Source organism: Callorhinus ursinus, unplaced genomic scaffold (assembly GCF_003265705.2).
Source record: "Callorhinus ursinus isolate GAN/ISIS: 27379988/994484 unplaced genomic scaffold, GSC_fseal_2.0 scaffold55, whole genome shotgun sequence".
Lineage (NCBI taxonomy): Eukaryota > Metazoa > Chordata > Mammalia > Carnivora > Otariidae > Callorhinus > Callorhinus ursinus.
The window spans coordinates 6,703,820-6,728,530 of NW_027397117.1; the positions used below are offsets into that span (position 1 = coordinate 6,703,820).

Consider the following 24,711-nt stretch of genomic DNA (forward strand, 5'->3'; position numbering starts at 1 on the left):
CAAGGGTTGCATAGCAAAAATAGCAGAAACAAACATTGCCATTATAACTTTAAATGCAGATCCATCTTCAAATTATATGGTGGGGATGCCGATTTTCAGTTCAATTGTTTAAATTTTCTAGAAGTTCTAGAAATAGTCCGTGCTTCTGCAACATTGCCACCTTCCCTCCAAACCAACTTTGTGTTTATTTTCCAGCACAATGAGTGTATAATTTACATTGGCTTTACTCTTGCTGTTTAAACAGGCTTATTTCACTTTCCTCAAGCCACTGTAATAATTAGCAGACAGGATTTCTGGAAAATGGAAAGGATATAATGCTGATGGCAGGCATAGTGTTGGGTTGTGGGCCAGGTCAGCTGGCTTCTGTTTCAACACCAAGGTCATCCTGGTTACTAGAAGGAACAGGGATCTTGGGGGTCATAGGATGAATTTTTAAATTAATTTCTGCAAGTGCTAGTCAGCACTTTTTAGTGAGGAAAGGCTTAGCATTAAATAATAGGCATTTCTGGTTTGTGAAAGAAAATTTAAAAATAGGCATGTCTGCACATCAAGGGGAAAAAAGTACCATTTCCAAAATAATGATCTGTCAACGAAATTGCAAAATCATTATGTGAATGAGCTGGATTGCTTTGTGTATCATCTCATAGAAATATGTTTTGCACAGATAATATGTCTAATAAGGACACGTTTTTTAAAATCAGATTTTCCCCCCAGCACATAGCTGCGCTGTAGGTCTATCTCATGCAGTCAAAGAGCACCACCTTGTGGACGATTGGGGGAAATTGCTGCTTTCCCTGTCAAGCTTTTCTAAAAATGTAGTGAAATGATTTATAGTCATAGTAATGATGATGCTGATGACAAATCAATGACCATAATAACATTTTTTTCCCTTTCCTGTTTTTCAGGCATCAGATGCCAGCTCTGAAAAACTCTTCAATACTGTTATTGTAAACAAAGGTAAGACACCTGAATTCTGAGCAATGGCTGGTTTTGATTTTTGTCTCATTGTCATTGCCTAGGAAGTCAGAGTAAAAAACAAATGGCCTTTCTTTTTTTCATTCTGGAGCCACTGTTCATATATTGTGTTTCTGCTGGAGACAGAATCTGTATGCTTCTGTGATGTATGAAAGAACAGTTTATTTTAACAGAATACACTGAATCCTTATTTAAATTGATTTGACTAAGAAATCACTACTATCTCTATGACTTTAATTTAATGTAGGAAGCAGCGGTAATGGAGAATTATAGTTCTCAAAATGCCTTAACTTTATTGTTACTTATCAACTACCCAGAAGTCAGAGAGCTATAAATAGCTGATTTGTTCTGCAGACTCTAATAACCAGTGGGTGTTTACTATGCACAGTATTATGGTCATAAACCAAGCCTTACTCTGCTGTGGGCTTTCTGGAAAGTTAATAAACGAGCAAGAGGGCAAAATTTAAATATGTGCTATGCCATTAATTTCTTCCAAACTGCAATACGGACTAAGAGAAGCTAATAATACAACAGTACATGAAGGGAAAACTTCTCTTAAATCATTGCCGATAGGTTTCTGGGCAGTTTTCCTTTGTAGCAGTGTTGTTGGAAATAATGAAATGTAAGGGAGTCTCTAATCACCGGCAATACAAAGGTGTATAATTTGAAAGGTATAAATTACATAAACTGTTCGATCTTTTCCTCTTCACCGTAGAACCTGATTGAGGTGCTGGCATGGTAATTGCTAAATAAAGGTGTGCTTTCTGTGGTAATTTCAGTTCTCTTATTACATGGAAGACTCTTGGTGGCGCTTGAGCAGAGTTGGGCCTTCCTTTGTAAAGGGGAGACATTCAAAACCACTTCGGCCTCCTATAGTTCGCCTTGGCTAGCATTTTTGCTAACTGGTTAGTAAGACACATTTCCAAGTGCAGTTATTTTGAGCTCCTGGATTATTTTAGAATTTGAACCGACTACAGTTTTAAATAGTACATTATGGTTAGAGTTCCCTTGAGGTGTATGTGCTTGTGTGATTGCTGTTACTCCCAGAATTATTGTCACATTGAATTTTTATCTTTTTTATTGCATAATGGAGTATTCCAGTTTTATATTTCATCGTATTTTTTGATGGACTGAAAGTTTGTATCAATTTGTTATCCATAATGCTAAAAGCCCAATAAGTGAAGATGCGTGCAGTTCATAGCATACAGTGCTCATCTGTAAAAATGCCTAATTGCTTATTGCTCATTTTGATGAGAGAAGAGGATGAGGTAGACCCTGGTGGATCCGGGTGGGAAAAGGGGGGGAGATGGAGGAGGAGGAGACGAAGCAGGACAGGTCCCCAAAAGGTCTTAGGGGTTTCAGTGACCACCTGTCCCCCCCCCCCCCCCCCCCCCCCCCCCCCGGGGACCTCAGGCTGCTCATCTTTCTTCTGCTCGGTGGCTCTAAAAAGCTCTGGAATGTCTTTCCCCTCTCTGGGATCAGCCCTAGAGTGGGAGCTGGCCCTGGGGCCTGCGTTCAGGCCCTCGCTGCCCTCGCCCAGCTGAAAGGCTCTCTTCGGGGCGGTTGAAGAGTGATTGATGAGAGTCCCGCCCCACGGCCCAAACTCCCTCACTTCTGCCCCCCTTCCCTTTGCAATCAAACGTTTCCCACATTCTTATTTTTGTTTACTTACAGAGTGTGATTTGTGGCATCTATTTGGTTGTGAATAGTCATCCCCCTGACAGGGTGCCTTTCTTCTGAGCTGCTTTTCTGGGGGTGATTTAGTTGCCTTGAAAGGATTAAGGTTTCTTTGTGTACACTAAAATCAACATAGGCTTTTTCTAAGCTTTGCTTGGGAAACCATACACAAACTAAGCATTTTAGTTGATGGCAGATTATTCCTTTGCCCCTTATTTCCATCAAAATGGCCTTTCTTTTCTCCTCCAGAGTTTCCCTTAATGCCTTATGCTAATTCCTGTTGGTAACATGAATGACAAGAGAGGCATCAATGCAAATCCAGGTGCGGCAAAGTCGACTGAGTGGTCCCCAGCCCCCCGCCCTCCCTGGAGAGAAGGAGATTAGGGGGGCAGGGGGGAGGGAAAAAGCATGGGGACAGTTTTGTTAAGGGGATTAGTATTCAGACTGCTAAATATCAGGAAAACAACTTCAAAAAGCGATTCATTGTATAGTGATAATGTCAATAATTGCTTCGAGACAGGTGCACAGAGTCTCTATATGTGCTTGTGGTTTTTGCTGTGTTTTTACTCCGGGTAGTGGCAGGGTTTACTGGATGGGTGGTTGACAAGGCCTTCAAGGAACTGTCAGCTTTGTGCACATCAAGTTCAAGTTCCCCTGCAAGGCAGCAGGCCTGCCTGTGAGAGTCAGGTCTCCCGTCTCTGTCCGGTATTCTTAGCCAAGAGCAATAAAAAGCATTGTAAGAAAGGGCAAATTTATGCTAGGTAACAAACACTACTGGCAAAATCTTCAGGCTTCGGCGTATTGAACAGCCTGACAAGAGTGCAGGGAAGCTGACACGTGTATGCTTCCACCTCCAGATGTTTAAAGCTACATATCACCTCTCCCGGGAGTCCTACCAGAGTCCCACGGTGTTCTGGCCTTAGAGAAGCGTGGGTTTAAGCTGCTGGTAAGATTATGCTGCTGAGCCTGATGGCAGGGCAGATTTGGTCCATAAAATTTCGCCGTGGGAGGGCAGTGCTAATCTCACAAGCTGATTGTGGAGGGGGTGGTGCGCAACTTTGATGTGGGGCTGGGCAGTCTGGGGGCAAAGCTCCAGCTGAAGCCGCGGGGTCCACGACTCAAGTCCTATCAGTCTGTTGTGAGCCTCAGTAAGCCATTTTGCCTCATTAGGTGAGAATTTTCAACCATAGCCAAACCTCCTGGTCTCCGGTGGGGATGAAACATTTAGGAAGCAGGAGGGGCTGAGACAGAGCAGGTACATAGTGCTTCCGTCCCTGGCTTTTATTTTGACTTTTCCTTGTATTGTATAAAGTCTGTCCGGTTTAATAGAGAACTAGTAATGTTCTTGTGTTTAGGTGATCCGAATCATTGCTTTCTTCTGATGCCTTTAATTTCCCATTGTAAAACAAATGAATCAGACAGTTGCTTGAACACGCCACAGGCCCAGTGAGAGCTGACCCTGTCAGAAGAGGTGGGGAGGTGAGCCTCCAAATTGCAGGTTGTAGGGCTGTAGACATTAAAAAAAAGGAAAAAAAAAGTTGAACTTTAATCAAGGTCGTGGTTGCCTTATTTAATCTTTATGTGTTTAAATGTTTACAGGATGTTCATGTGAATTTTATGAATCCTTCTGTCTTTGTGACTCAACCATCTGCCAAAGAAAAATTAATTTTTCCAGGGAGACAGACATACACAGAGAGAGACTAACTTCTTGTCTGTATCTAGTTGGTTGAACTGCTGTAGGAGCAACAGGATTCACACCCCAAAGTCTGGACTGTGGATCCTTCAAAGGAACCCTGAGATCAACCCAGGGTTTCCAGCCAGTATTTATTACCCTTTCCTACCCGCTCTAGGTCCTCCTCCTTGGTGGTTTTGCCACTTTGCCATGAAGGCAGAAATGCAGAAAATGAGGCCTTGGCTATACATGACCATCTGGCCAAGATGACTAATCTCTTTCACACTCTGAAAGTGCTCCAAGGCAGAGCTGCTACCTGAGGAGGAAAGAAGCAAAGCAGGGAAGGCCTGTCTGGGAGTCAGGGGTTCAATGGAGCCCTCTGTTTACCGGACACCAGCCCTGCTGTGGGCCCACGTTCCAGGCTGGCAATCGCAGCCCCTTCTGGCCCTGGAGTTCTCTTTTCTAGGATCTGGCCTGCAGCCAAGGCAGGTAGAGCAGATGAGAGGTGGCCACGAGATGATTTCACCCCATGACTTGGTCACCCCTTCTCTCCTTCACCTACGTCTCACATTGTAGTGTTGGGCCCTCCAGGGAAAGGCCCCACCTCTCCCCCAAGCTACCTGTTCGAGAGCTGGGCCCAGCCTAATGGATGTCTTTGAAGTTCTAGAGTGGAGCATGGTCCAGGTGGGGATAGGCCCCGGATCCCATGCTCCCTCCTGCTCTGAGCACCCAGAGTCTACCGAAATGTGACTGTAAAGGAGCACCCACCCAGCCTCCTCTATAAGACCCTGACCCCGGGTCAGCCGTGGGGAATTCTGGTGGACACGAGCCCACCATGCTGAGCACCAGATGGAACACTGGGACCCCCTTGAGCTCTCTCTGACCAGAGCTGTTTTTGCTTTTCCAGGCCCTACCAGACTAGTGGACACACAGCCTGTGCTTTGGGGGTCGATTTTGCACGAAGGGTTTTCCAGGGGACACAGATGAGGTTGGAGCCTTGAAGTTAGTGGGGCCTTTGGGTATTTTTGACAGTGTGGTTTTACCAGCAGCATAGAAAGAAAACCTGTCTAAAAAGATTGGTGGAGATTTGAGAAGATGGGGTGAGAAAAAAGTTACTAGAGATAGATTCTGCTTGGTGGGATGAGGCTCAGTAACTGGGCACCTAATAAATTATTTAATGGTGACCATCTCACCTCATGCGTTATGTATAAACATAAAAGGGGAATTCCTTGGTTTGATGACGAAAAAAAGTAAGAAAGAGTTCTATTTCCTCCAGGGCCACCATTGGCTCTTATGAAAAACCCATTCCCTAAAATAATCCTGTGCTTCCTTTTTTGAGTGAAAACAATACAGTTGACCAGGGGATAGCTTTCTTTAAAAAGAACAAATTGATGTAGAGTTTGAAACCCAGTTATAATGAACATATGGAGACCATCTTACAATTCCTTGTGGTGTCTTGGGTTCTGTTGTAAGGAGGACATGATGGAAAGGACATTTCCCCTGTGCAGAAGAGTAAACTGAGCCAATTTCAGCCTCTGTGAATTAGTTGCATTTTTTTGTCTTAAATCCTAGATAAGGGACATAGACTGTGCCTTTTTCTTTCTCTGGACCTTCTTTGTACTGTTTCAGAGCAATTTCTTGGGTCTTTAGGAAATAGAGATGTCTGATGTGTGGGAAATTAAATACTATTGAAGGGTAATTGGTGCTTGATTCAGACAAAGGAGTTATGAGTGGTTAGGGTCCTCCTACCCCACACTGCAGATAGCACGCAATCAGCTCCTTTGTTATGGAAATTGACCTTCCTATAGGAGCCAGACTCTTTAACGTTACAGAATCTGTTGTATAGGATTATTCCTTGAAAATTCTTGCAAACAGATGCCTTCTCCAGTGAGTGTGAAACCAACCAGTGGGGCCTAAAGATACTCCATGTTGTGTGGATAGTGTTTCCCTCTGGATATCCTTCCATTGCCTGTTGACTGGTCTTCCCCTGACCTTGTGTGTAGATGAGGCCGACGGAAAAATCTGGGGTAAATATTGGATCTTGTCCCTGGAGCTTGAGGGAAGGGTGAGAGATGTTCTGAGCACGCAAAATGGTCTTGATGGTGGTTTTGGAGAGCTTTAGAGAACTTTGACAGTGAGGCCACTCTTCCAGATGAAAAGTAGGCCAGATCCCTGGATCCCGCTCACCCCCGTGAGCTGGAGCAGATTATAGGGTAACAGATCCATTCCTTTCAGTCAGATGACCAAACTCCACTCTTTACTTTTGAGCCCACTAAAAATCTCTTCGCGTACTTCATCGAACTGATGGCCGCTGTTCTCTGAAAGAACTTTCTCCATACTTGGCAATATTGGCCCGAAAAGCTTGAATGCTGACCGGCCCCTCCCTTCGGTCCATTCATAGTTAGTGTTTTGTTTAGCCAACGCTATGGTATTTGGTTGTCTGAGGAAGTCAGACACACTCCTAGTAAATTGTTGGGATAAAAAACATCAAGTCAGCTCTGGAGAATCTTCAAGGAGAGCGGTTCTATGACAAAGGGCCTCCTCTCTAGTAACACTTTCACGGAGAGGGGTCATCTCCGGGCCTGGAGAGTTTCCTGCACGCAGGAAGCCTGTGGCCATTCCCGTGGCCTCTGGATTCTTTCTAGTTTCTGACAACTGCAGAAAAATGTTGTTTTCTCTGAAAATGTATGTTTATTTAACTAGGTTTCTTTTTGCCTCACAATCTGGATTCTATTCAGTCAGTTACCACTCCAATTAACTAACAATTATTTAACATTAACAGTAATTACAGACGCCAGTTAAGCGTCTACAGATGTCAACTGTTAGCTTTGTACCTAATCACTCAATGAAATGGAGAAAGTTCAACAAACATCAATTAGCCAAGCAATTAGTATGAGTTAGGAAAGAGCATGTTATCATGTGTGAGCTGATTCAATTTATTTTATTTTGGCAGTAAAACACACACAGGCAAGCGGCAGTACGTTCCTCAGATAAGATAAAACGCTATTGTTTTGCGGCTTCCACAAGAATTCTTTCCTTTCCTGTGCATAAGTCAAATACACTCTTGCCTGGAATTTATTTAACAAACAAAATTTGTCTCAATTACTCGGAAAGCCCAGCAGTGCTCGGGCCCAGGAGGCAACTTTGGTGAATTATGAATCGGGCGAATATACCGTATAAGGATGTGTCAGAAATTTCAGTGGAGAGATGATTGATTCCCACTCAAGTAATCTTCCTCCGTGCATTTCGGATTCTCGCAGGTTTATTCCTAAACTGTTATTTTCATGGTACCTGAACTTTGGCTCAGCTGTTTTTGATTTAGCCTGGGGCAGGCATCAAAGTGTTTCACCTTCTTGCCCAGCCTGTGCTTTAGGAAAGTGGAAAGGACTCTAAGTTGCAGACCCACTCTGTGAATCCACCAAACACATTCTGGTCTTGATTCAGAGGTTTCTGCGCCGCTCCCCACACCCCCACTCCGTAGACTTGACTTCCATCAGCTGGCTGAGCTTACCTGGACTCACCGGAACGGTGCATTCCAAGGCCTGATTATGTAAGGTGGCCCGGAAATTGGTGTTTGGAGATTGATTTTTACCTCCGAGGGGAGCGCCGGCCTTATAGGGCCACACCCCTGGTTCCCCTCCTAGAAATGATTTGCTGACTCTTGAAGCCCACGGATAGGCCTGGAAGGAGCCAGTCTTTCGTGGGGTGCCCTGTCAGGTCACTGTGGGCACTGTGAGCAGATTTTTTCCATTCGAGCAAACCTCGCAGCATTAACTGAATCCCAGAACTGAAAAATAACTATTCTGCCTGGTGTAGCGTAGGGTGGGGAGACCCCGTGTCTCGTGTGCTCTTTTGTTGGGACCCCTGGTTACCAGCGTAGAGCAGTACAACAAATAGGGGCTGTCCTGGCTGGTTCCTGAGGGATGTCTCTCCCCATCAGTTCATAAGGTCTCTGTCCATCTGCTTCTGCGCATCACGCTGCAGGGGCTTACAAGGTTCATTGTGAGCTGCGGGACCAGCTTTGGTCCTCCTTGTCTTTAGTCCGGGACCCGGGCAAAAACGGCAGCCCCCGTCATGCCAATGGCTCGTTCTCTAGGTCGAGGGAGAAGAGTAGAGACAGAACCCTAGAATGCCTCTCCGAGTTTCAGCTTGGGAGTCGGTGTGTGGCGTTTCTGGCCTCCTCACTGGTCAGCACAGGTCCCCAGGGCTTCCGATATCTTGTGTCCCCAGGGCATGGGTAGGAACCTACGGTCGATGGGGGAGGGGCTCACCCAGGCCTTCCCGGTGGCCCAGGGTGTCCACCAGCATGCCAGCACCCAGGTACACCTCGTCATATGGTGCAGGTCTCCACTTGGGGCATCTCTGATGTCCTCCCCTGGAATAAGACCATATTCCTCCACGTTTTGACTCCCCCTGCCCACTCCTGTGTCTGTCCGTGGACTGATCTGTACTTTCAGCCAGATTTATTAGAAGTGACTTAGGGTTTTCTCGCCGGGGCACTTCCCTAGCAACTGGTGACAGAAGCACAAGGCCCAAATCTGCGCGGGGGCGGGGGCCTGTTAATAAGGAGGAGTTGTTCTGTGGGCGCTCAAATCTTCTCTGACCCTCGTAAACCTTGTCTTATAAAGGAGGAGGTTGAGAGCACATCATTGCTTTCTCTAAGAGTCCTTTTGAAGAGGGAAATGTCTCAAGTGTGCCTGTTAATAGACTGATGTGGGAGGCGGTTATATTTGGATGTCTTTAAAAGCCACTTGGAAAACATTTTCCCCCTCTTATCTATCACCTTTCACATCTCCCAGCAGAGTAACACTAAAACCTAATTTTAGCTAAGATTACATCATGTTCTCATTATCTGTTTATGGCCAGGAAAGCCTTTTCCATAGTAAAGCTCCTCTCGCCGAAAGCCCAACCACGTCATTCCCTTTGGTTCATATCAACTTGTGATTTTCCAGGTGTCCGTGGTCCCCTGCTAGACACTTTGTGGGCTCATCTCCCAAGCCTTCTTGATTCATGAACTCTCTCCATAAACTCCGTTTGACAAGGAGTCCTCTCTTGGAATTGGACTTGTCAGCCATTAAGCGAAAGGCGTCGAGGTGTCTTCCTTCAGCGGGCGGAAAGTGGAGGCCATATTGAAGCTAGTCCTTTTATCCAATGGCAGTTACGGGGTCCTCGCTCTACAAGATCAGGAGATCCAGCAGTGACCAGGTCACGTGAGGCCCACGACTCCGTCAGCAAGAGCTTAGACATATCTTACAACTCAAAAAGAGACTTTTTGGATGGTGCAATTGGAAAGGAAGCCACCAAACTAATTAAGAAAAAAAAATAATAATAATCTTAAGACTTTCTTAGGAGGAAAAGGCGATCTAAGATGAGCCCTCAAGGGTCAGCAGGCCAGAAACAGACCAGCCCTCCGTAGACTAGAGAAGGTATCACCCTTTCAGCGAGGGCACAGATTGGCCGACTTGTATTAGACTAAAACCTACCCCTTTGAGTATTCCCTTTTAAAAACCGAGCCTAGTATTACATTAGTTAAGGGATCACAAAGATTTGGGGGAGCATTGTAAAGTTCTGGATATTGCCTATCAGTAGGGCCTTCCCCCCGTCCCGTTTTCTCATTTAGATTCCGTTGCCGAAATCTCTGCCCCATCAACATATTGCAGAGGGGGCCCTGGAGTTAGCACTGCTTTTAGTCAAGGAAGAACCAGCCTCAAAATCGGAGTCCAGCTACTTGTCATCGTCTGACTTGGTTTTCTCGTTGGTAACATGAGAAAGTTGGATGGACTCCAAGATCCCTTCTAGGTCTAAAGGCCAAAGTTTGCTTTGGAGTGTTCTAGGTCTTTCTGGAGCCTAAAGCTTGTGCAGAGGGCATACCTTTCCCCGGATAGTTGTGAATGAGATTGTGGACACTCGTGTTAGAGAGGAGTGGCGCCTGGTGGCCAGTACTGTGACTCAAGTCCCCCAGCTTGTGAGCAGACAGGGCAGAATATACCTCTCTCCTGTCCAGGAGATTCTGTCTCTGAGAAGGGTCTTAGAGGTAAGAGGAGGTTGAAGCTGGGGGTCGGGGGGGGTACGATGTGGAAGAGGGGAAAGGAATGAGGGTGAGCTTGCTACAGGTTGAACACCGGCCGGTAGATACTCCCTTCCAGAAGAATGCCGTTGAGAGTCCTCTGCTGGTCTGCATCTCTAGTGGCGTAACAAGAGATGTTTCGTCTGCTGTAGTAAATGTTTATATGAAGAACCTCGGTGCCGGGTTCCTTTGTACTTGACTTCTCGAGGGGAGTGGCTGACCACTTCCAGGGATTGCTGCGGGTGCATGAGAGGAGAGGCAGGGGTTAGCTACCAGAGCAAGGCCCTGCCTTAGGGCCCACAGGGGTAAGCTGCCAGGCGGCTTGTCTTTCTAGGAGTGACTCATTTTACCAACGTGAAGTGAAAAGGGGCCCGGATGGACCATTCTGGATAATGGAGGGGACGTCACCGGCTCACCATTTGTCTTCAGCTGCCAGCAGACCTTGGTCCACCAGAGCTCTGCTTCCTCAGAAGTTCATCTAGGCCTGCTGGGCTGAAGCACTCTCATTTCCTGCTTCTCTTGTGCTAGAAGGTGATGATCCTATCGACTTCATTCGTTCAGCGAGCCCACTTGCTGTTTGCTGGACTTTCGCTTGATTCACACTAGACTTGTAAACGGGTGTGAGAAGGAGCCGGGTTCACTTTACTGTCACCAGATCCGTCGTGTGTCACTTAGGAGAATTTTCTGGGCCATCTCCCTCCCATTCAGAGACTGAGAACTCTGGAAAGGGAGAATGTCACCAGTGACCGCTGAGGGTCTTAGAGTCCAATCTCTTGGATTAGAAGCAGGGACACGGCTCCTCTGGGCTCTGGTCCAGTGTTCGATACTAAACTAAATTTTGTGGTTTTGGTTTTTGCTGCTGTCCGTATGGCCATATCACCCTGGGTGGTGGCCTCTTCCCAAGACCTTAGACATCAAATCAATTTGTCCTCTACTCCCACGGGAAGGAGACGCTCCTGACTTAAATAGGCGGCTTGGGGACAGCTGGTCGGAGACTGGCTGCCCATTGCCACTGTGGCCTCGCCGGCCATGGGTAGCTGATCATTGCCCACATCCCTGTCCCCCTCTGTGCGGCTGGGGGGCCTCGCCCCCAGATCGCACTGTGGCTTGGGCTGGCGCCCGAGTTCAGCAGACTTCCTTCTCAGCGCCCCCCACCCCACCCCACACTCCCCCCCTCCGGCCCCCAGCTGGAGGGAAGACAGCCCTGACACCTCCTCCTTCTGTATTGGCTCCAGGACAAACTCGAAAACTGCCTACTCTAAGGGTTTTTTTGGCATTTTAAAAGTTGAGGCCGACTTTCGGAGCCTTCTCAGCATCCCGCCATGTATCTTATCGTATTCAAATATCCTAATTGCCACTCGGGCTTCTCAGCTGCACATCATCCCAGCACCGAACTGACAAAACAGACCTTCACCTGAGGGCCTCATTATGCTTTCTGCCTGTGCATCAGGCCAAAAATACCTCCACAATACCTGCTCGACATCCTGGGCTTCCAAGTGACAAACAAATAATTGGGTGAAGCAAACGCTGGGTGCCGAGCAACTGCCATCAGCGCGGACGCACCGGGGAGTCGGCCGCGATGACTCTCACGCGCTGCCTGGTTCGTGTCAGAGCAGATCTTTGAACAGTGGCTTGTGCTGACACCAGAGAATGACAGCTTTGGAAATGGCATGCTAGTTACTGCTGCCAGTGAAGCCTCTCATGTAGACCGTGACAAGCAGCTGTCATTTCCATGCAGGTGAACAACTGACATCCTCCGGCGGGGGGAGAGGGGGTGCAGGCAAGCAGCTATGTTTGGAGGGCAGGTAAGGCTGGACCGTGGGGAGAAGCTTCTCGCGCACTGGCGACCATGAGCATTTGTGGCGAAAGCGGGCACGCACGCACACGCATACTCAGGTCTTCCCTGTGGCTCCTTTGGAACTCATCTAAGAAAGGGTGGCAGAAACAGGGTCAGCTCTTTGAGGACAGCTCCAAGGTCATGCTGCCAGTGTAGTGCCCAGCCCAGCGTGGTTCCAGATTTCACTTAAAGAACGTTTGCAGTCCCACCCTACGCTCTCCTCATCCTCTTGATGTGTCATGGATTGGGCCTTCGGACCCAGGACTGAGTTTACAGAATATGGAAAGGCAGAGTCTCTGCTGATAGGGAACTCACTAAAAAGGAGTGGATCAGATGGAATTCAGGTACAGCGCAGGGTCTAGACCAGCTGTTCTCCAAGGGTGGTCCCTGGACCAGCACTCCAGCATCCCCTTGGGCAATAGTTAGAGATGCAAAGTCTCCTATAAAATTGGAAACTCCCAAGGGGCGTGGCTCAGTGAGGTTTTTTGTAAATGTTCTGATGATCCACAGAATTGCTCGGGGAAATCCATACTCTCTTTGAACAGGGACCAGGTCTTTTCATTGCTGGGCAGCCTTTTTATTTGTTGATCTTTAATTATCAGAGGCACCAGATCTGTTGAAAGGAACACTGTGGACCTACCATTGGACTCGGTTGTGCTCTTGTCATGGATTTGCAACCTTAGCCTGTCACCGGGGGAACAGGCCCCCTTGTGTGCAGGTTGGCTGGCACATGCTAGGCTTGCAGTTAGGGCTGTATTATCAAGGGAAACTCTCTTGATATAATGGGGTTTGGAACCATGACCTTGGGCCAGTGTTCTGCTCTAACCAGCCAAGCTAACTTGCTCAACCACTTCTCAAACACAAACGGCTCTATCCAGTTCCTGGTTGGCAGATGCTGCCTGCCAGATGCCCGCCTGCCACCTGTATGAAGGGTTATCACAACACAAAACACGCACAAACTTGGTAGATGTGCCGGGATTACCAGTAACTAATTTGGTAAACAAAGTACCATGTAAGCTCTTCATTAAACTACAACAGCCAGGATCGTGGAATTAGTGGACAGCAGTGTTTTGAAATCTGTTTTCCTTTCTGTGTGAAATATTGTAAAGTTTTAAGGCTATAAAATTATATCTGCTCCATTGGATCGCCCCCCCAAGATGTGATACCCTAAGAGGTTTTCAGCAAGTCACCTAACTATGAAAGCTTTTTCAGATGTCCTTCAAGAATAGACATCTTCTGGGACTAGATATGTTCAAGTAGTGGTTCTCAAACCTTAGCCTGTCTCATAATTGTCTGGAGGGCTTGTGAAGGCATGGACAGCTGGGTCTCCCTGCACCAGAGTTCCTTAAGCATAAAGAACATCAGAATGAACCCCCTCCCACCCTGTATGCCCGTTATATACAGTGGCATATTTATCAGGATGCTGCCACAATGGTTTTTAGGTGATAAGGACAGATAAGGCAGCATCTGTCCTCTTTCCCTTATTGGCAAAGTATTTTACAGCACATGTCAGGTATCGTGTCATTTAACCCCTACACACGTCAGCACACATCTGTGTAAAAAAATTTTTTTCTTGCCTCACCGTATTCTATCATCAGACTGACAAAGTACAGTAATTCCGCAAAGGAAAACACCCACTCTCAATGCCATCTCCCAGGTTGTCCCATGGGTGTCATTTTACATGATCCGCTCCCAGCAGGGTACGAACCAGAGTCACGTATGACTTCTCTCGGTCTAGAGCCATCCACCTCTCCCCAGCCTCCCGTTTTTTTCAAGTCAGTGACTTGTTGCAAAAACCAGGCCAACTGCTTGTACACTGTTCCCCATTCTGGAAGCCCTCGTGGCATCATTTAGTTTATGGCTCTGTCCCTCATATTTCCTGTAAATGGAAGTGGGCTCTAGAGCCCTGACTAGATTCGGGTCAGGCTTGTTGGCAAGAAAACTCCATAGGCAATGTGGTGAGTCTTTCATTGCCTCGCATCCGGGTAACCACAGTGTGTGGATGGACAAGTTTTAGTGATGCCAAGATTGTTCAGTCTGTTCGGGTTGTGGCAGCCTGATCCCTGCCTGGCCAAGTTCCACATCATCCTCTTTCATATAATGGCTTTATCCATTGATGGTCCTTGCCCGATCCACTGTTTCATTAGAGATGGCAAAAGGTGACCTTTCTTCTGACCCTCCTCATATATTGGCTGAAATTCCTCTGAATAGCAGAGCTTTACCTCATCAGCTAGAGCTCTTGGGTGACCCTCAGATATAATCAAAGGAAGAGCAAGATAAATGCTTAATTCTTCCCTTTTAGCTGCAAGTTAGGAGAGCAAGAAGGCGGTGTCCTAACAGGTGTTCTATTAATATGCCCATACCCTTCTATGTTTGCATTTTTCTTACAAGAGACTTAACCCATGTTTTGAATTCACTGAGCATTTCCTTACTGTGGTTTGTGGTTGTCGATGGAAGAGACAAAATGTCTGAAAATCAGAACCTGGAAGAGAGCAACATCCAGTGAGTTTATACACGCAGGTGTGTGACTCGAAAGTCATCCCTGCCCTTTGAAGCTCGGCTCAAATGCCACATCCTACAGGAAGCCTTTCCACTTTCCCAAGATTCGGACACTCGGTACATCCTGTTTCTTCCTAGAGTTGCAGGTGCAGTCTTCCCCATTTTGAATCCCCCCACCACTCTCCCCACGCTGACCAGCAGGGTAACATCCTAAAACTTAAACTTTCGAAATGACATTATAACAGCGAGTCAAAGTGCCTTGATTAAAGAAGGTAAGGAAAGGTTAACATCTTACTGGATCTCATCAACTCATTTGGCATTATCGGATAATCGGATGACCCCAACTGGGTATCTTCCAGGAAAAGAATAGGAGGCCGCCTGCATAAATGGGGTACCTACAGTGTGCCAGGGATTTTCGTATGCCACCTTGTTTAATTTATCCAGTAGCCTAGCCAAGTAGGTATTTTCTTTGCGGGGAAAATCATCCCGTGACTGGTGACAGCCAATTCTCGGGTCCCGGCCTCCTGGCCTCCCAGCCACGCATTCTCTCTCCCGGGCCAGCCCAGCCTAAAAGGGGAGGGAGGGGTGGGGGAGAGTCTTTGGTTTAGTAAACTAAAAAATGCCTCCTGTCAACAACACAGCTTCCCGTTGAGCCTGAGCTCTCGGTGGTCGATATGGGACAAGACACTGATTACGCAGTGCGGGAGAGGCTGAAGGCCGCAGAGCAGGGAACGGCCTGACTTCCGTTGGGGGCCACACATATCGAGCCGCTTACTTTTCTGGAAGTTGGAGTGTCATATTCAAACTTAAACCTCCCGCTGCAAACCCCGATTTTATATGTTTATAGAATCAGAAAGGTAGGTTGCTGATGAATAGAAATTAAACTGGAAAAACGGTAAAGGAATTTCAAGCGATGGGACAGCAGTTACGCCTGGAAATCTTCGCGAATCTGTTGAAACTGTTCGTTCTTTGCCAATTCAGAGCTCGTCGGTTTGTTTTCTAAAGCGCCCTTGGGCAGGGTGCAGGGCTGTCCGTGGCAGGAAGAGGAAATAGGCCTCTGACTAGGAGGGCCCTCATCCCTGCTTGGGCCGTTGGCGCTTCTTCCTCATGAAGCCCGCTAGCCCACTCTGAGTTCTCTGCTGGCAGCCGAGCAAGAAATCCCTGCTGTTCCTCCCTGTTCTGCGAAACCTGTTTCTTGAAGGGCCTCAAACCCTCACCCGGCCGCTCACATCTGCTGCGATCCCCGCCTCTGAGCGCCCGTCGGCCTCCTGGGGCAGAGCGTCACTTTGAACCACATTTTGCCTTTGAAAAATGCTACCTGGAGGTATTTGGACCCTCGATACACTTATTTTTTTAAAGTATCCTTTAGCACCACTCGCTCGCCACAGTACTCTGCCCCATCCAGTTGCCAAGTGCCACCGCACTGATGGCTAGTCATCTTATTTCCCCCTTTCCTGCCCCTGGGCTGCTAAGTGTTCTGGAAGAAAACTGCCAAGCTGGTGACTGTACTATGCACTCTGCAACCTCAGCTGGACCCTGAGAGCATCCAGACCGGTCCCCTGCACACCACTCCCTGCCCTCAGTGGTCGGCCCTGCCCTTCTTCTTCCTCATGCCTTCCTCCCCTCCAGTGCCCTTTCTGGGGAGACGGAGGGGCATCGGCAGGGGAACAGCCCCTGCTTCCTCTTCCAGACTCAGAAGGCCTCTTTTTTCTTGCCTCAGAGGAAGCTGGGTCTCTTGCCTCCTTCCCTGGCTGGCCTCTGGCCGCTGGCTGGCTGGCTGGCTCCTCCCATCCACCTCCTGGTCTTGGCTCCCCAGTCAAGCCTTTCCCTTTCTACTGGCTCTTCATTTCCTTCAGTCTCTTCAGAGGATCCTTGGCTTAAGGAACAAACAGCAAGGGCGCCTGGGTGGCTCATTCGGTTAGGCATCTGCCTTCAGCTCAGGTCATGATCCCAGGGACCTGGGATCGAGTCCCACGTTGGACTCCCTACTCTGTGGGGAGCCTGCTTCTCCCTCTGCCTGCCCCCTCCTCTCCCCCCCATGAATAAATACATAAAATCTTAAAAAAAAAAAAAAAAGGGGGGGGCAACAATGACAACAAAAATACAAACAACAGATCTCGCCCTGCTTCATCGGGGACTTAAATAAGCCTCTTTGGGGCACCTGGGTGGCGCCAGTCGGTTAAGCATCCGACTCTTGGTTTCTGCCTAGGTCATGAACTCAGGGTTGTGGGCCCAAAGTGTAGAGTCTGCTTGAGATTCTCTCTCCCTCTCCCTCTGCCACTCCTGCTCTCTCTCACGCTCTCTCTTTCTCAAATAAACGGATAAATCTTTAAAACAAAAAATAAGCGTTTTTGATGTCTTTCCCTCATTCCCTTCCCCCCTTCCTGCAAAATACCTTGCGTTTGCATCTATTTTGAGTGATCCCTAAGGTGACCAGATAACTTACTGTCCAGACCGGGACACTCTTGCAAATGAAACAGACCGCTGTTAATAATTACTTTCGGACAACAGGCCTAACCCGGGACTGCCCGAGCAAACTGGGTGTACGATCCTCCTAGCGAGAATTCGTGTCCTTTCAGTTACTAAAGTGCCTTAATCCATGAGTCATGGGAGCGAATATTTATTGAGTCTTCACTGTGAGCCAGGCTTTGTTCTGATCACTTTACAGGGATTAACTCATGGCACCCTTTTGAGGTAGATAGCATTAACACCATTTTGACTGGGGAAACGGGCGAGCAAGCTGCCCCAAGGTTCTCCACCTCCTTCGACACCCTCTCCTCACTCCTGGCTGTACCAGCCCCCAGAGGTCAGGCAGTCCTGGATCCTCTGAGGTGTGAGCAGAATTTCCCAAATGTCGAATTATAAGGAAGGTACAATGTAAACAAGAGTATCACCTTCTAAAGAAAGTATTTGTTTAGGGTTGCATAGCTCTAAGGGGCTCCTTAAGAGTAATGAATACTTAATCCTCTTCTCAAATAGCCAGTGGGGCCTTGTGAGAGCACACGGGGATTACCCTCTACTGTATTATTCTCCAAAATACAAATTCCATAAATAAACCGGTGGAAAAGCCAGTTACACCCCCCAAGGTGGAATGCTGAGGTTTTTTTCCTGCTTGTTTTTCTCACCTCACTGGTTTCTGATTCCTGGAGGTAAGTTAGGCTGGTGTCACCTAAGAGCTAGAGTCAGCTTGGTGACCAGATCTGAAGCCATGAAGTTCCTGATCTCACCTAGGAAATGGCGCTCAATCTTACGCCACACGTAAGGCATCTCTGAGCTCAGGCCTCGCGGGTGCCTCCAGCCCGGTGTGCCGGCTCTCCCCTCTCCTTTCTGTCCCTCTCTGGCTACACAGCAGTCGGAAAGCCTTTCCTGCCAAAATCTGAATCATTACCCCATGGAGTTTATTATAGGCAGATCCAAAGTTCAACATGAAGCCCCCCTCTCCCCCCTTTTTTTTAACTTTTAAATGCCGTCAGGCTGACAGGGGGATTTATTGAAACCTCAGCTTACTTTGTTTGCTGTCAGATTCACAAGATTCAAGAGTTTGAGGAAGTGGTAGGTACTCCTGCTGCCTCAGGGAACATGAGAGTCAAGTCGTTCACGCTGGGCTCCAAGTCACAAGTCACCCCAGGTCAATCCGTCGGGACGGCGTGGGGGAGGAAGAAAGTGGCAGTCCCTTCTGCAGGACAGAGCCGCCGCAGAGCTTTGCAGCTGTCTTCCCCCAGAGGATCTGTCGTTCATGTTTCTGCACAGAGTCATGGAGGGGAAAGGGTGGTTAGGATCTTTTAAGTGTTTGTGTTTTATAACACTTAGCCCCAACATGCACGCACACACGCTCCTCCTCTCAGCCCGGTCTCTGTCTCCTGTCCTCATGCTTGTCTCCAGACTTCTTCCGTGAGGAATCCCATCTCTCTCCTATTTCTCGCCAACTCCGTGAACCACCTCAGAATCCCTCTTGGGCTTTTAGTCGCTGAGGGGTTCCTTGTGAGGGGTTTCCGACCCGGCACCTTGAGGCAACACCTCTCACTGCTCTCCTCTGCTGAGAAAAGCTCGGCATAAAGAGCTTCCCAGTTCTAGTTCAAGCTCATATTGCTCTGGCAAGAAGGGATGCGCCCCACGTCAGGGGAGGTTGCTGAGAAATACCTTGTGCCTGATAAAGTGACGGAGTCTTTAATAAGAGAGTTCAAAAGGAGTGCTTTTGAACTTAACATGCAGGTACAAGGGAGACCGCCGTTAGGCCTCTCCAGTCTCATTATGTCTGTAAATCGGGACACTTTGAGTTGAAAACTAAAGCCACTTGCACTTCTCAGTCTCAGAGGTTTTTTAAAACTTGAGTTGTCTAAAAATAGTAATGACAGCGCCATTTGCTGAGTGTATATGCCAAGTGGCATATTGGTGTGCCCTTGATCGGTGTGCGTGCTAACGGGTACCGGAGCCCCGCAAGGCTGGTACTGTCACTGTTCTGCAGATGCTCAGAGAGACTACCTGCCACATGACTGACGCATGGCGGAGCCAAAAGTTCATTCAGGAATCCATCCATCCACCGCTCAGATCCTTGAGTTGCCTACCTGTCTCGGGCATTGTGCTAGGGACGATACAATAGCCAGGGACGTGGCTTTGCTCTTCCCAGCTGTTGGTTTCATGGGGGACCCACATGTTGACTCTAGGACTATGGGACCATGACCTACTTTCTTTCTTGCTTTAACTTTTCTTCCAAATTTTTTCAGTGTTTTTTATGTTGCAAAATTGTAAGCTAACAGAAAAGTTGAAAGGAGAGTACATTGAATACCTTTCATGTAGATCCACCAATTCTTTTTTTTTTTTTAAGATTTTATTTATTTCTTTGACAGAGACACAGCGAGAGAGGAAACACAAGCAGGGGGAGTGGGAGAGGGAGAAGCAGGAGCCCCCGATGCGGGGCTCGATCCCAGGACCCTGGGATCATGACCTGAGCCGAAGGCAGACGCTTAACGACTGAGCCACCCAGGCGCCCCAGATCCACCAATTCTTAACATTTCACCACATTTACTATATCTCCTTTTTTTTTTTTTTAAGCTAAACCATGTCAAAGTTAAAGGTATAAGAATACTCCAGTATTTGTTTCCTGCATTGTTCTATGTAACCTCAATAGTATCACCATACCTAAGAAAGTTAACTATAATTTTACCTAAAGTTCATATTGAACTTTCCTTGATTGTTTCTAAAATGTTTGGGCGGGGGGGTGTGCATGTGTTTAATTAGTGGACTTTTCTTTTTTCTTTTCTGTTTTCCAATCAGGGTTGCACATTTGTTCGATCTATCTCTTTAGCCTCTTAAAACCGAATGTAGAACTCCATTCCCATCCTTACCCTCACACTCAGCTTTTTAAAATTTTTTAATGACGTCGACTTTTTGAAGCGTCCACACTGGTTGTCTTGTGGGATACCCTCCATTGTGAATTTTCTCATAGTGGCATTTGACTTGTTACCCAGTCATTTTTAAATTAAAAAATAATCCCATTTTCTATCTGCGTCTACCTCACTTTAACTGATGACTCCAGGCTATTTAGCCATTTGTTTTGGGTACTTGGAAGTAGCTGCCTTGGGAAAAGGCCGCGTGTGCAAAATAACGCATTTGTAGACAACATGTTCATCGTGTTTGATCTGCTGTCATCATGACTTACGTGTGTTTTGGGAGCTCTGTATTCCATTGGAACTTTAGGACTCTCCCCCCTACACACACACCCCTTTTTTTCTTTTTCAGAGATTAATTTGTAGTTGCCAGTAGGCCTGAAACTGGCAGACTGCTTAAGGCATAATCTTTTCAGTAAAAAAGGATTTAACTAATGACACTTGACTAATCAAGTTGATGAGTTAATTGATAAGGAAAGTGGGGCTCAGGACCCTTAAGGTGGGAGTGAGCGTCCATTAAATTTAAACATCATTCTTTGCAAGTTTTTTAAAAACTTACATGTATATCCCTTAACAAACCCAAATATACCTTTCAAATTCTTAAAAGATCTGTAATGTAGTTGTGCATTTCAGATCCAGACTGTTGTGGATCTTAAGGAGACTTAAAGTATCAGGACCTTAAATGTTGTCTTACTTTTTATTTTTGAAAACCCAGCAGGTATGGACGTGTGTTATCTTGTAACTTAGCCTTTACGAATGAACTTTTCATTTCAGTATATTTTTTATGTTTAATTTGTTCTAACATAAATCGGAATGTTGATTAAAACCAGTAATTTGGTGGCACTTGGGTGGCTCAGACGGTTAAGCGTCTGCCTTCGGCTCAGGTCTTGATCCCCGGGTCCTGGGACTCAAGCCCCGCATTGGGCTCCCTGCTGAGCGGGGAGCCTGCTTCTCCCTCTCCCACTCCCCCTGCTTGTGTTCCCTCTCTCACTGTGTCTCTCTCTGTCAAATAAACAAATAAAATCTTTAAAAATAAATAAAGATCAGACACCCCTGAAACTAACATTCTGTTTGCAGACCTTCTAAGTATATACTGAAGCAACTTCTTCTATAAAGGGAAAAGTACCTGTGATTTTGGAGGAGAATATATTTTTGGATATTTTCAGATGCTTTCATATGTGCTTATATCAGAGATTTGATTCCATATTTGATTTATAACCCTGTGGGTTTGGAAAGCTAATATCATAACTGGGTTCTCTGTGTATAGTAAGCTTAACAAAAAGCAAACTGTCTTGAGAAGCAAACCATCAGTCTATTTTTGGGGAAGGAAGAGTGGTTGCATTTCCATCTTGAAATTCTTTGTTAGGCCCTAAAGTGGTGGCATACCACTAAAACGTGATTGATAGGGTTTAATCTAGATGGATCATTTTCAAGAACCCCGTGCATTAAACAATATATTGCCTCCATTACAAGATGCACCATTGACGTTAATTTTATTGGAGGGTAAAAAGTGAAAAATACTCCTGTGTTAAACTGCTGTGTTGATTGCAAGATACATCTGTATTTCAGAAACATTAAAATGTGTGTGGGGGGCTGACAATGAGGAGAATAATGTCTTAGAAGTGAAGAAATATGGTACATACATGTAGCGTATTATATCACATTTTATAATTTGTCTACTCAAACTGTGATTTATCGATCTTTAGAGAAAGAGAGCAAAGAGGTTGAGCCTTTTTTTAGTAAGAGAAATGACCTTCCCTCCAAGACTTAGACCAAATTAAATTGGACTTGGAAAATGGTTTACCCTTTTCCTCTAGGGTAAAATCTTCTTGGGAGTGAGTGCTCTGGCAGAATATGAGGGGAGATCCATTGTCAGCACCTTGAAAGCCTATTTGAAATGTCATCAGCTTGGAACATTCCACTGGCAATGACTATCACACCGCATTTTAAAAGGATGCCTTGGGTAGAATGAAGATGAGAGTGGCAGGCCCTTAATCATTTTTAATAAGAGCAACCATTTAATAGAATTGTGTTGTAAAAATGAATGAGATTTGGGAGCGATTCTGTAGTCCCCGTGCTCTATCGTGACTGTCAACACCAAATGCATTTTTATTCTGCCAACTGCCTGAGGATTTTCCATTTGGCAGACTTACATGGCAAATGATAAAGCAGTGACATTCCACGAGAGTCCTAAATCTGTTGCTGGTAGGGATTGATATCTCTGAGTGAAGAGTCTTGTGATTTCAGCCAAGACCTTGGGTTAGGGTTGAAGTTCTTCTGTGTGCTTGGTGTCAGTGGTGCGGGTAGAGAATTTGAAAGCTCAGAAGTTAGCCTCCTTGCCCCCATTGGAGATAAAGAGCCAAATTTAACAAACCTATACAGTGCTTCTCTTAATTGTACTCAACTTTTTAAATAAATTTGGGGGAAGGAAGGGATGTGGCCAGGTTTTTATTAGGAGTTAGGATTTGTAGTGTTCAATTTTAGGATGTGAATTTAGAATTATTTTCACATTTTAAGGAAAGAGGAGAAAGATGATGGAAGATAGTTAACACCTGAAGTGCCATTTCTCAGCACTTTGGACGATCTTACATAGAGACAAGTGTGTTTGTTAGAAACCCGTATTTACGTTTTCATAAGGGAAATATTCCAAGGAACATTTTGGTATCATACTAGGCATAGATTTGAATGAAAAATGGCATTTCTTTAGAAATAATTACATTATTGACACATATCCTGTTATTTGAATTAGTTTCTATGTGGGAATATACTAAACTCTTAAGCATTCTGTCATGTATATACAGTCTTTTTTTAGCGTGTTGACATTTCCTATCAAAATGGTATATGATGTTGGCCTTCTCAAATTTCTGTGTCTTAAAATACTAACAGTAGGAAGAAAATAAAGAGGCAGAAACACAAACTCCATGAGCAAAAATACCGTGGTACAAATGGAACCTTCTCTTACCACTGTATCCCAGAAATTTTGAGAAGATAAAATCGTAAGTGTCAAGAAATCCAGAGGCCCTGTCCAGCTTATTGCTGTCAGAGCACCCCAAGACCCTTTAATCCCCCAGTTTAGAGGATCATGCTGTCAAGTCAGAGAGGCTTAAACACAATAGCATCTTCTGGAACCCGAGTGACCTGTATTGAGAGCGGATCTTGTGCTTTTGTTCTTTTGAGAAGCAGGTGTAGAGGATAACACGCCGGATTATCTTATTTTAAAGCATCTAAAAGCCAATCCCCCCTTCCTCATTCCCTTTCCGCCTGGCTTTTGTAGTGTTTGAGCAGGTAGGTTCTCAGGGCCTGTACTTGGGAAGCCCAGGTAGCCCCACTCTCAGTTCTCTGGGCCAGCAGCTTTCTGTCCTCACCCTCCTCATCAATTAGGACTAATGAACGTGTAGGATATGCTAAGGCCGAGTATTAACCTCGTTGCCCGGGTGACTCTTTTCCTAACCCGTGCGGTGTCCAAGGGGAGAGAGGTTATTTCCACCCCACCCTGTGGGGATACAAAGGTACTTCCTGATTCTAAACAGGTTAGGCAGTCCCCTCCGGGCCAGCATGCAGGAACCTGCCTGTTTATACAAGGGTAGCAGCAGTTCTGCCCAAGTATGTAGACACATCTCTGCCATACCAAGTGAAAGGGGGCACAGCCCTATATGTTAAAGCTCCAGAAGCCTGTTTATCACGGGATGTTTGTAAAACTTAAATTTCAGAGAGTCACAGTTTGTGTCTCCAGGCAAAAACAAAACCCAAACAAACAACAACAACAAAAAACCCAGCTTTCTTCATCATCTAACGTTTCCCAAGATATATATGCCTTGGGTTTAGAAGTTAGCATTAACTCTCAGATCTGACCTAACAAGTTAAAAGCCTGCACCCAGGCATGTGCTTGCTTCTGAAGTCTTCCTTGTCAGCGACAGAGATTGAAAAGAGGCTCAGACATTGGCTTTGTGGTGTTAAGTAGCACCGAAGTATCTGGAACGAGTCCTTCCTCAGTTTACACAATTTAAACTAAAAGGAATCTGTCGTTTTGTAAGCTGGAACTTGAGAAAGGCAAACCCCTAAAAGCAGTCATTAATTTGTTCCAGAGAAAAGAGGCTAGTCGTTTAGAAAAAAAAAAAAAAAAAAAATCTTAAAAATAATCAAATTATCCAAACTATATACTGGAACTAAGAAAAGGAAAATGCGAATGGCTTTATTTGTTCACCTGCCTCCTTTCCCTGTGGGAAGCTTGTCCTTAAACCAGGCTGTGGTTCTGTGAAGACATCTCGGTCCAGCAGCGAACAAACAGACCGGGCCGTGAGAACGTGTGGGTTCTGGCCTGGGTTTCAGTTTGCTCTTGAGTTCAGCTTCAAGACTCGGCTCATTTTTAAAGTGAAAAAATTAGCCAATGTCGATGTTTATAGTTCTGAATTTTCTTGATTTCCTTCTTGAACAAATTCAGAAGTAGATGGCAAAAATTGTACATGAATATTTCTTTTTAGACCCAATTTAAAAAAAAAAAAACCCTCTGGTAAGCAGAATCTGGTCTGGAAGAAAATTAAAACAAAATATACTGAGTTTTTAAACACTTTTTCCTTATATTTTGAAGACCCTCTCT

The 24,711-nt window shown here is 46.0% G+C and overlaps 1 protein-coding gene across 5 annotated transcripts in view; it reads left to right on the forward strand.

Moving 5' to 3' along the window:
* The window catches only part of AUTS2 (activator of transcription and developmental regulator AUTS2), a 1,158,197-nt gene that overhangs the window by 1,075,465 nt on the left and 58,021 nt on the right, over nucleotides 1-24,711 (forward strand). For all 5 annotated transcript variants that reach the window (XM_073884256.1, XM_073884253.1, XM_073884254.1 and 2 more), the window contains one exon: nucleotides 906-957. In XM_073884256.1, the coding sequence (XP_073740357.1) occupies nucleotides 906-957 (52 nt within the window). The remainder of the gene's footprint in view (nucleotides 1-905; nucleotides 958-24,711) is intronic.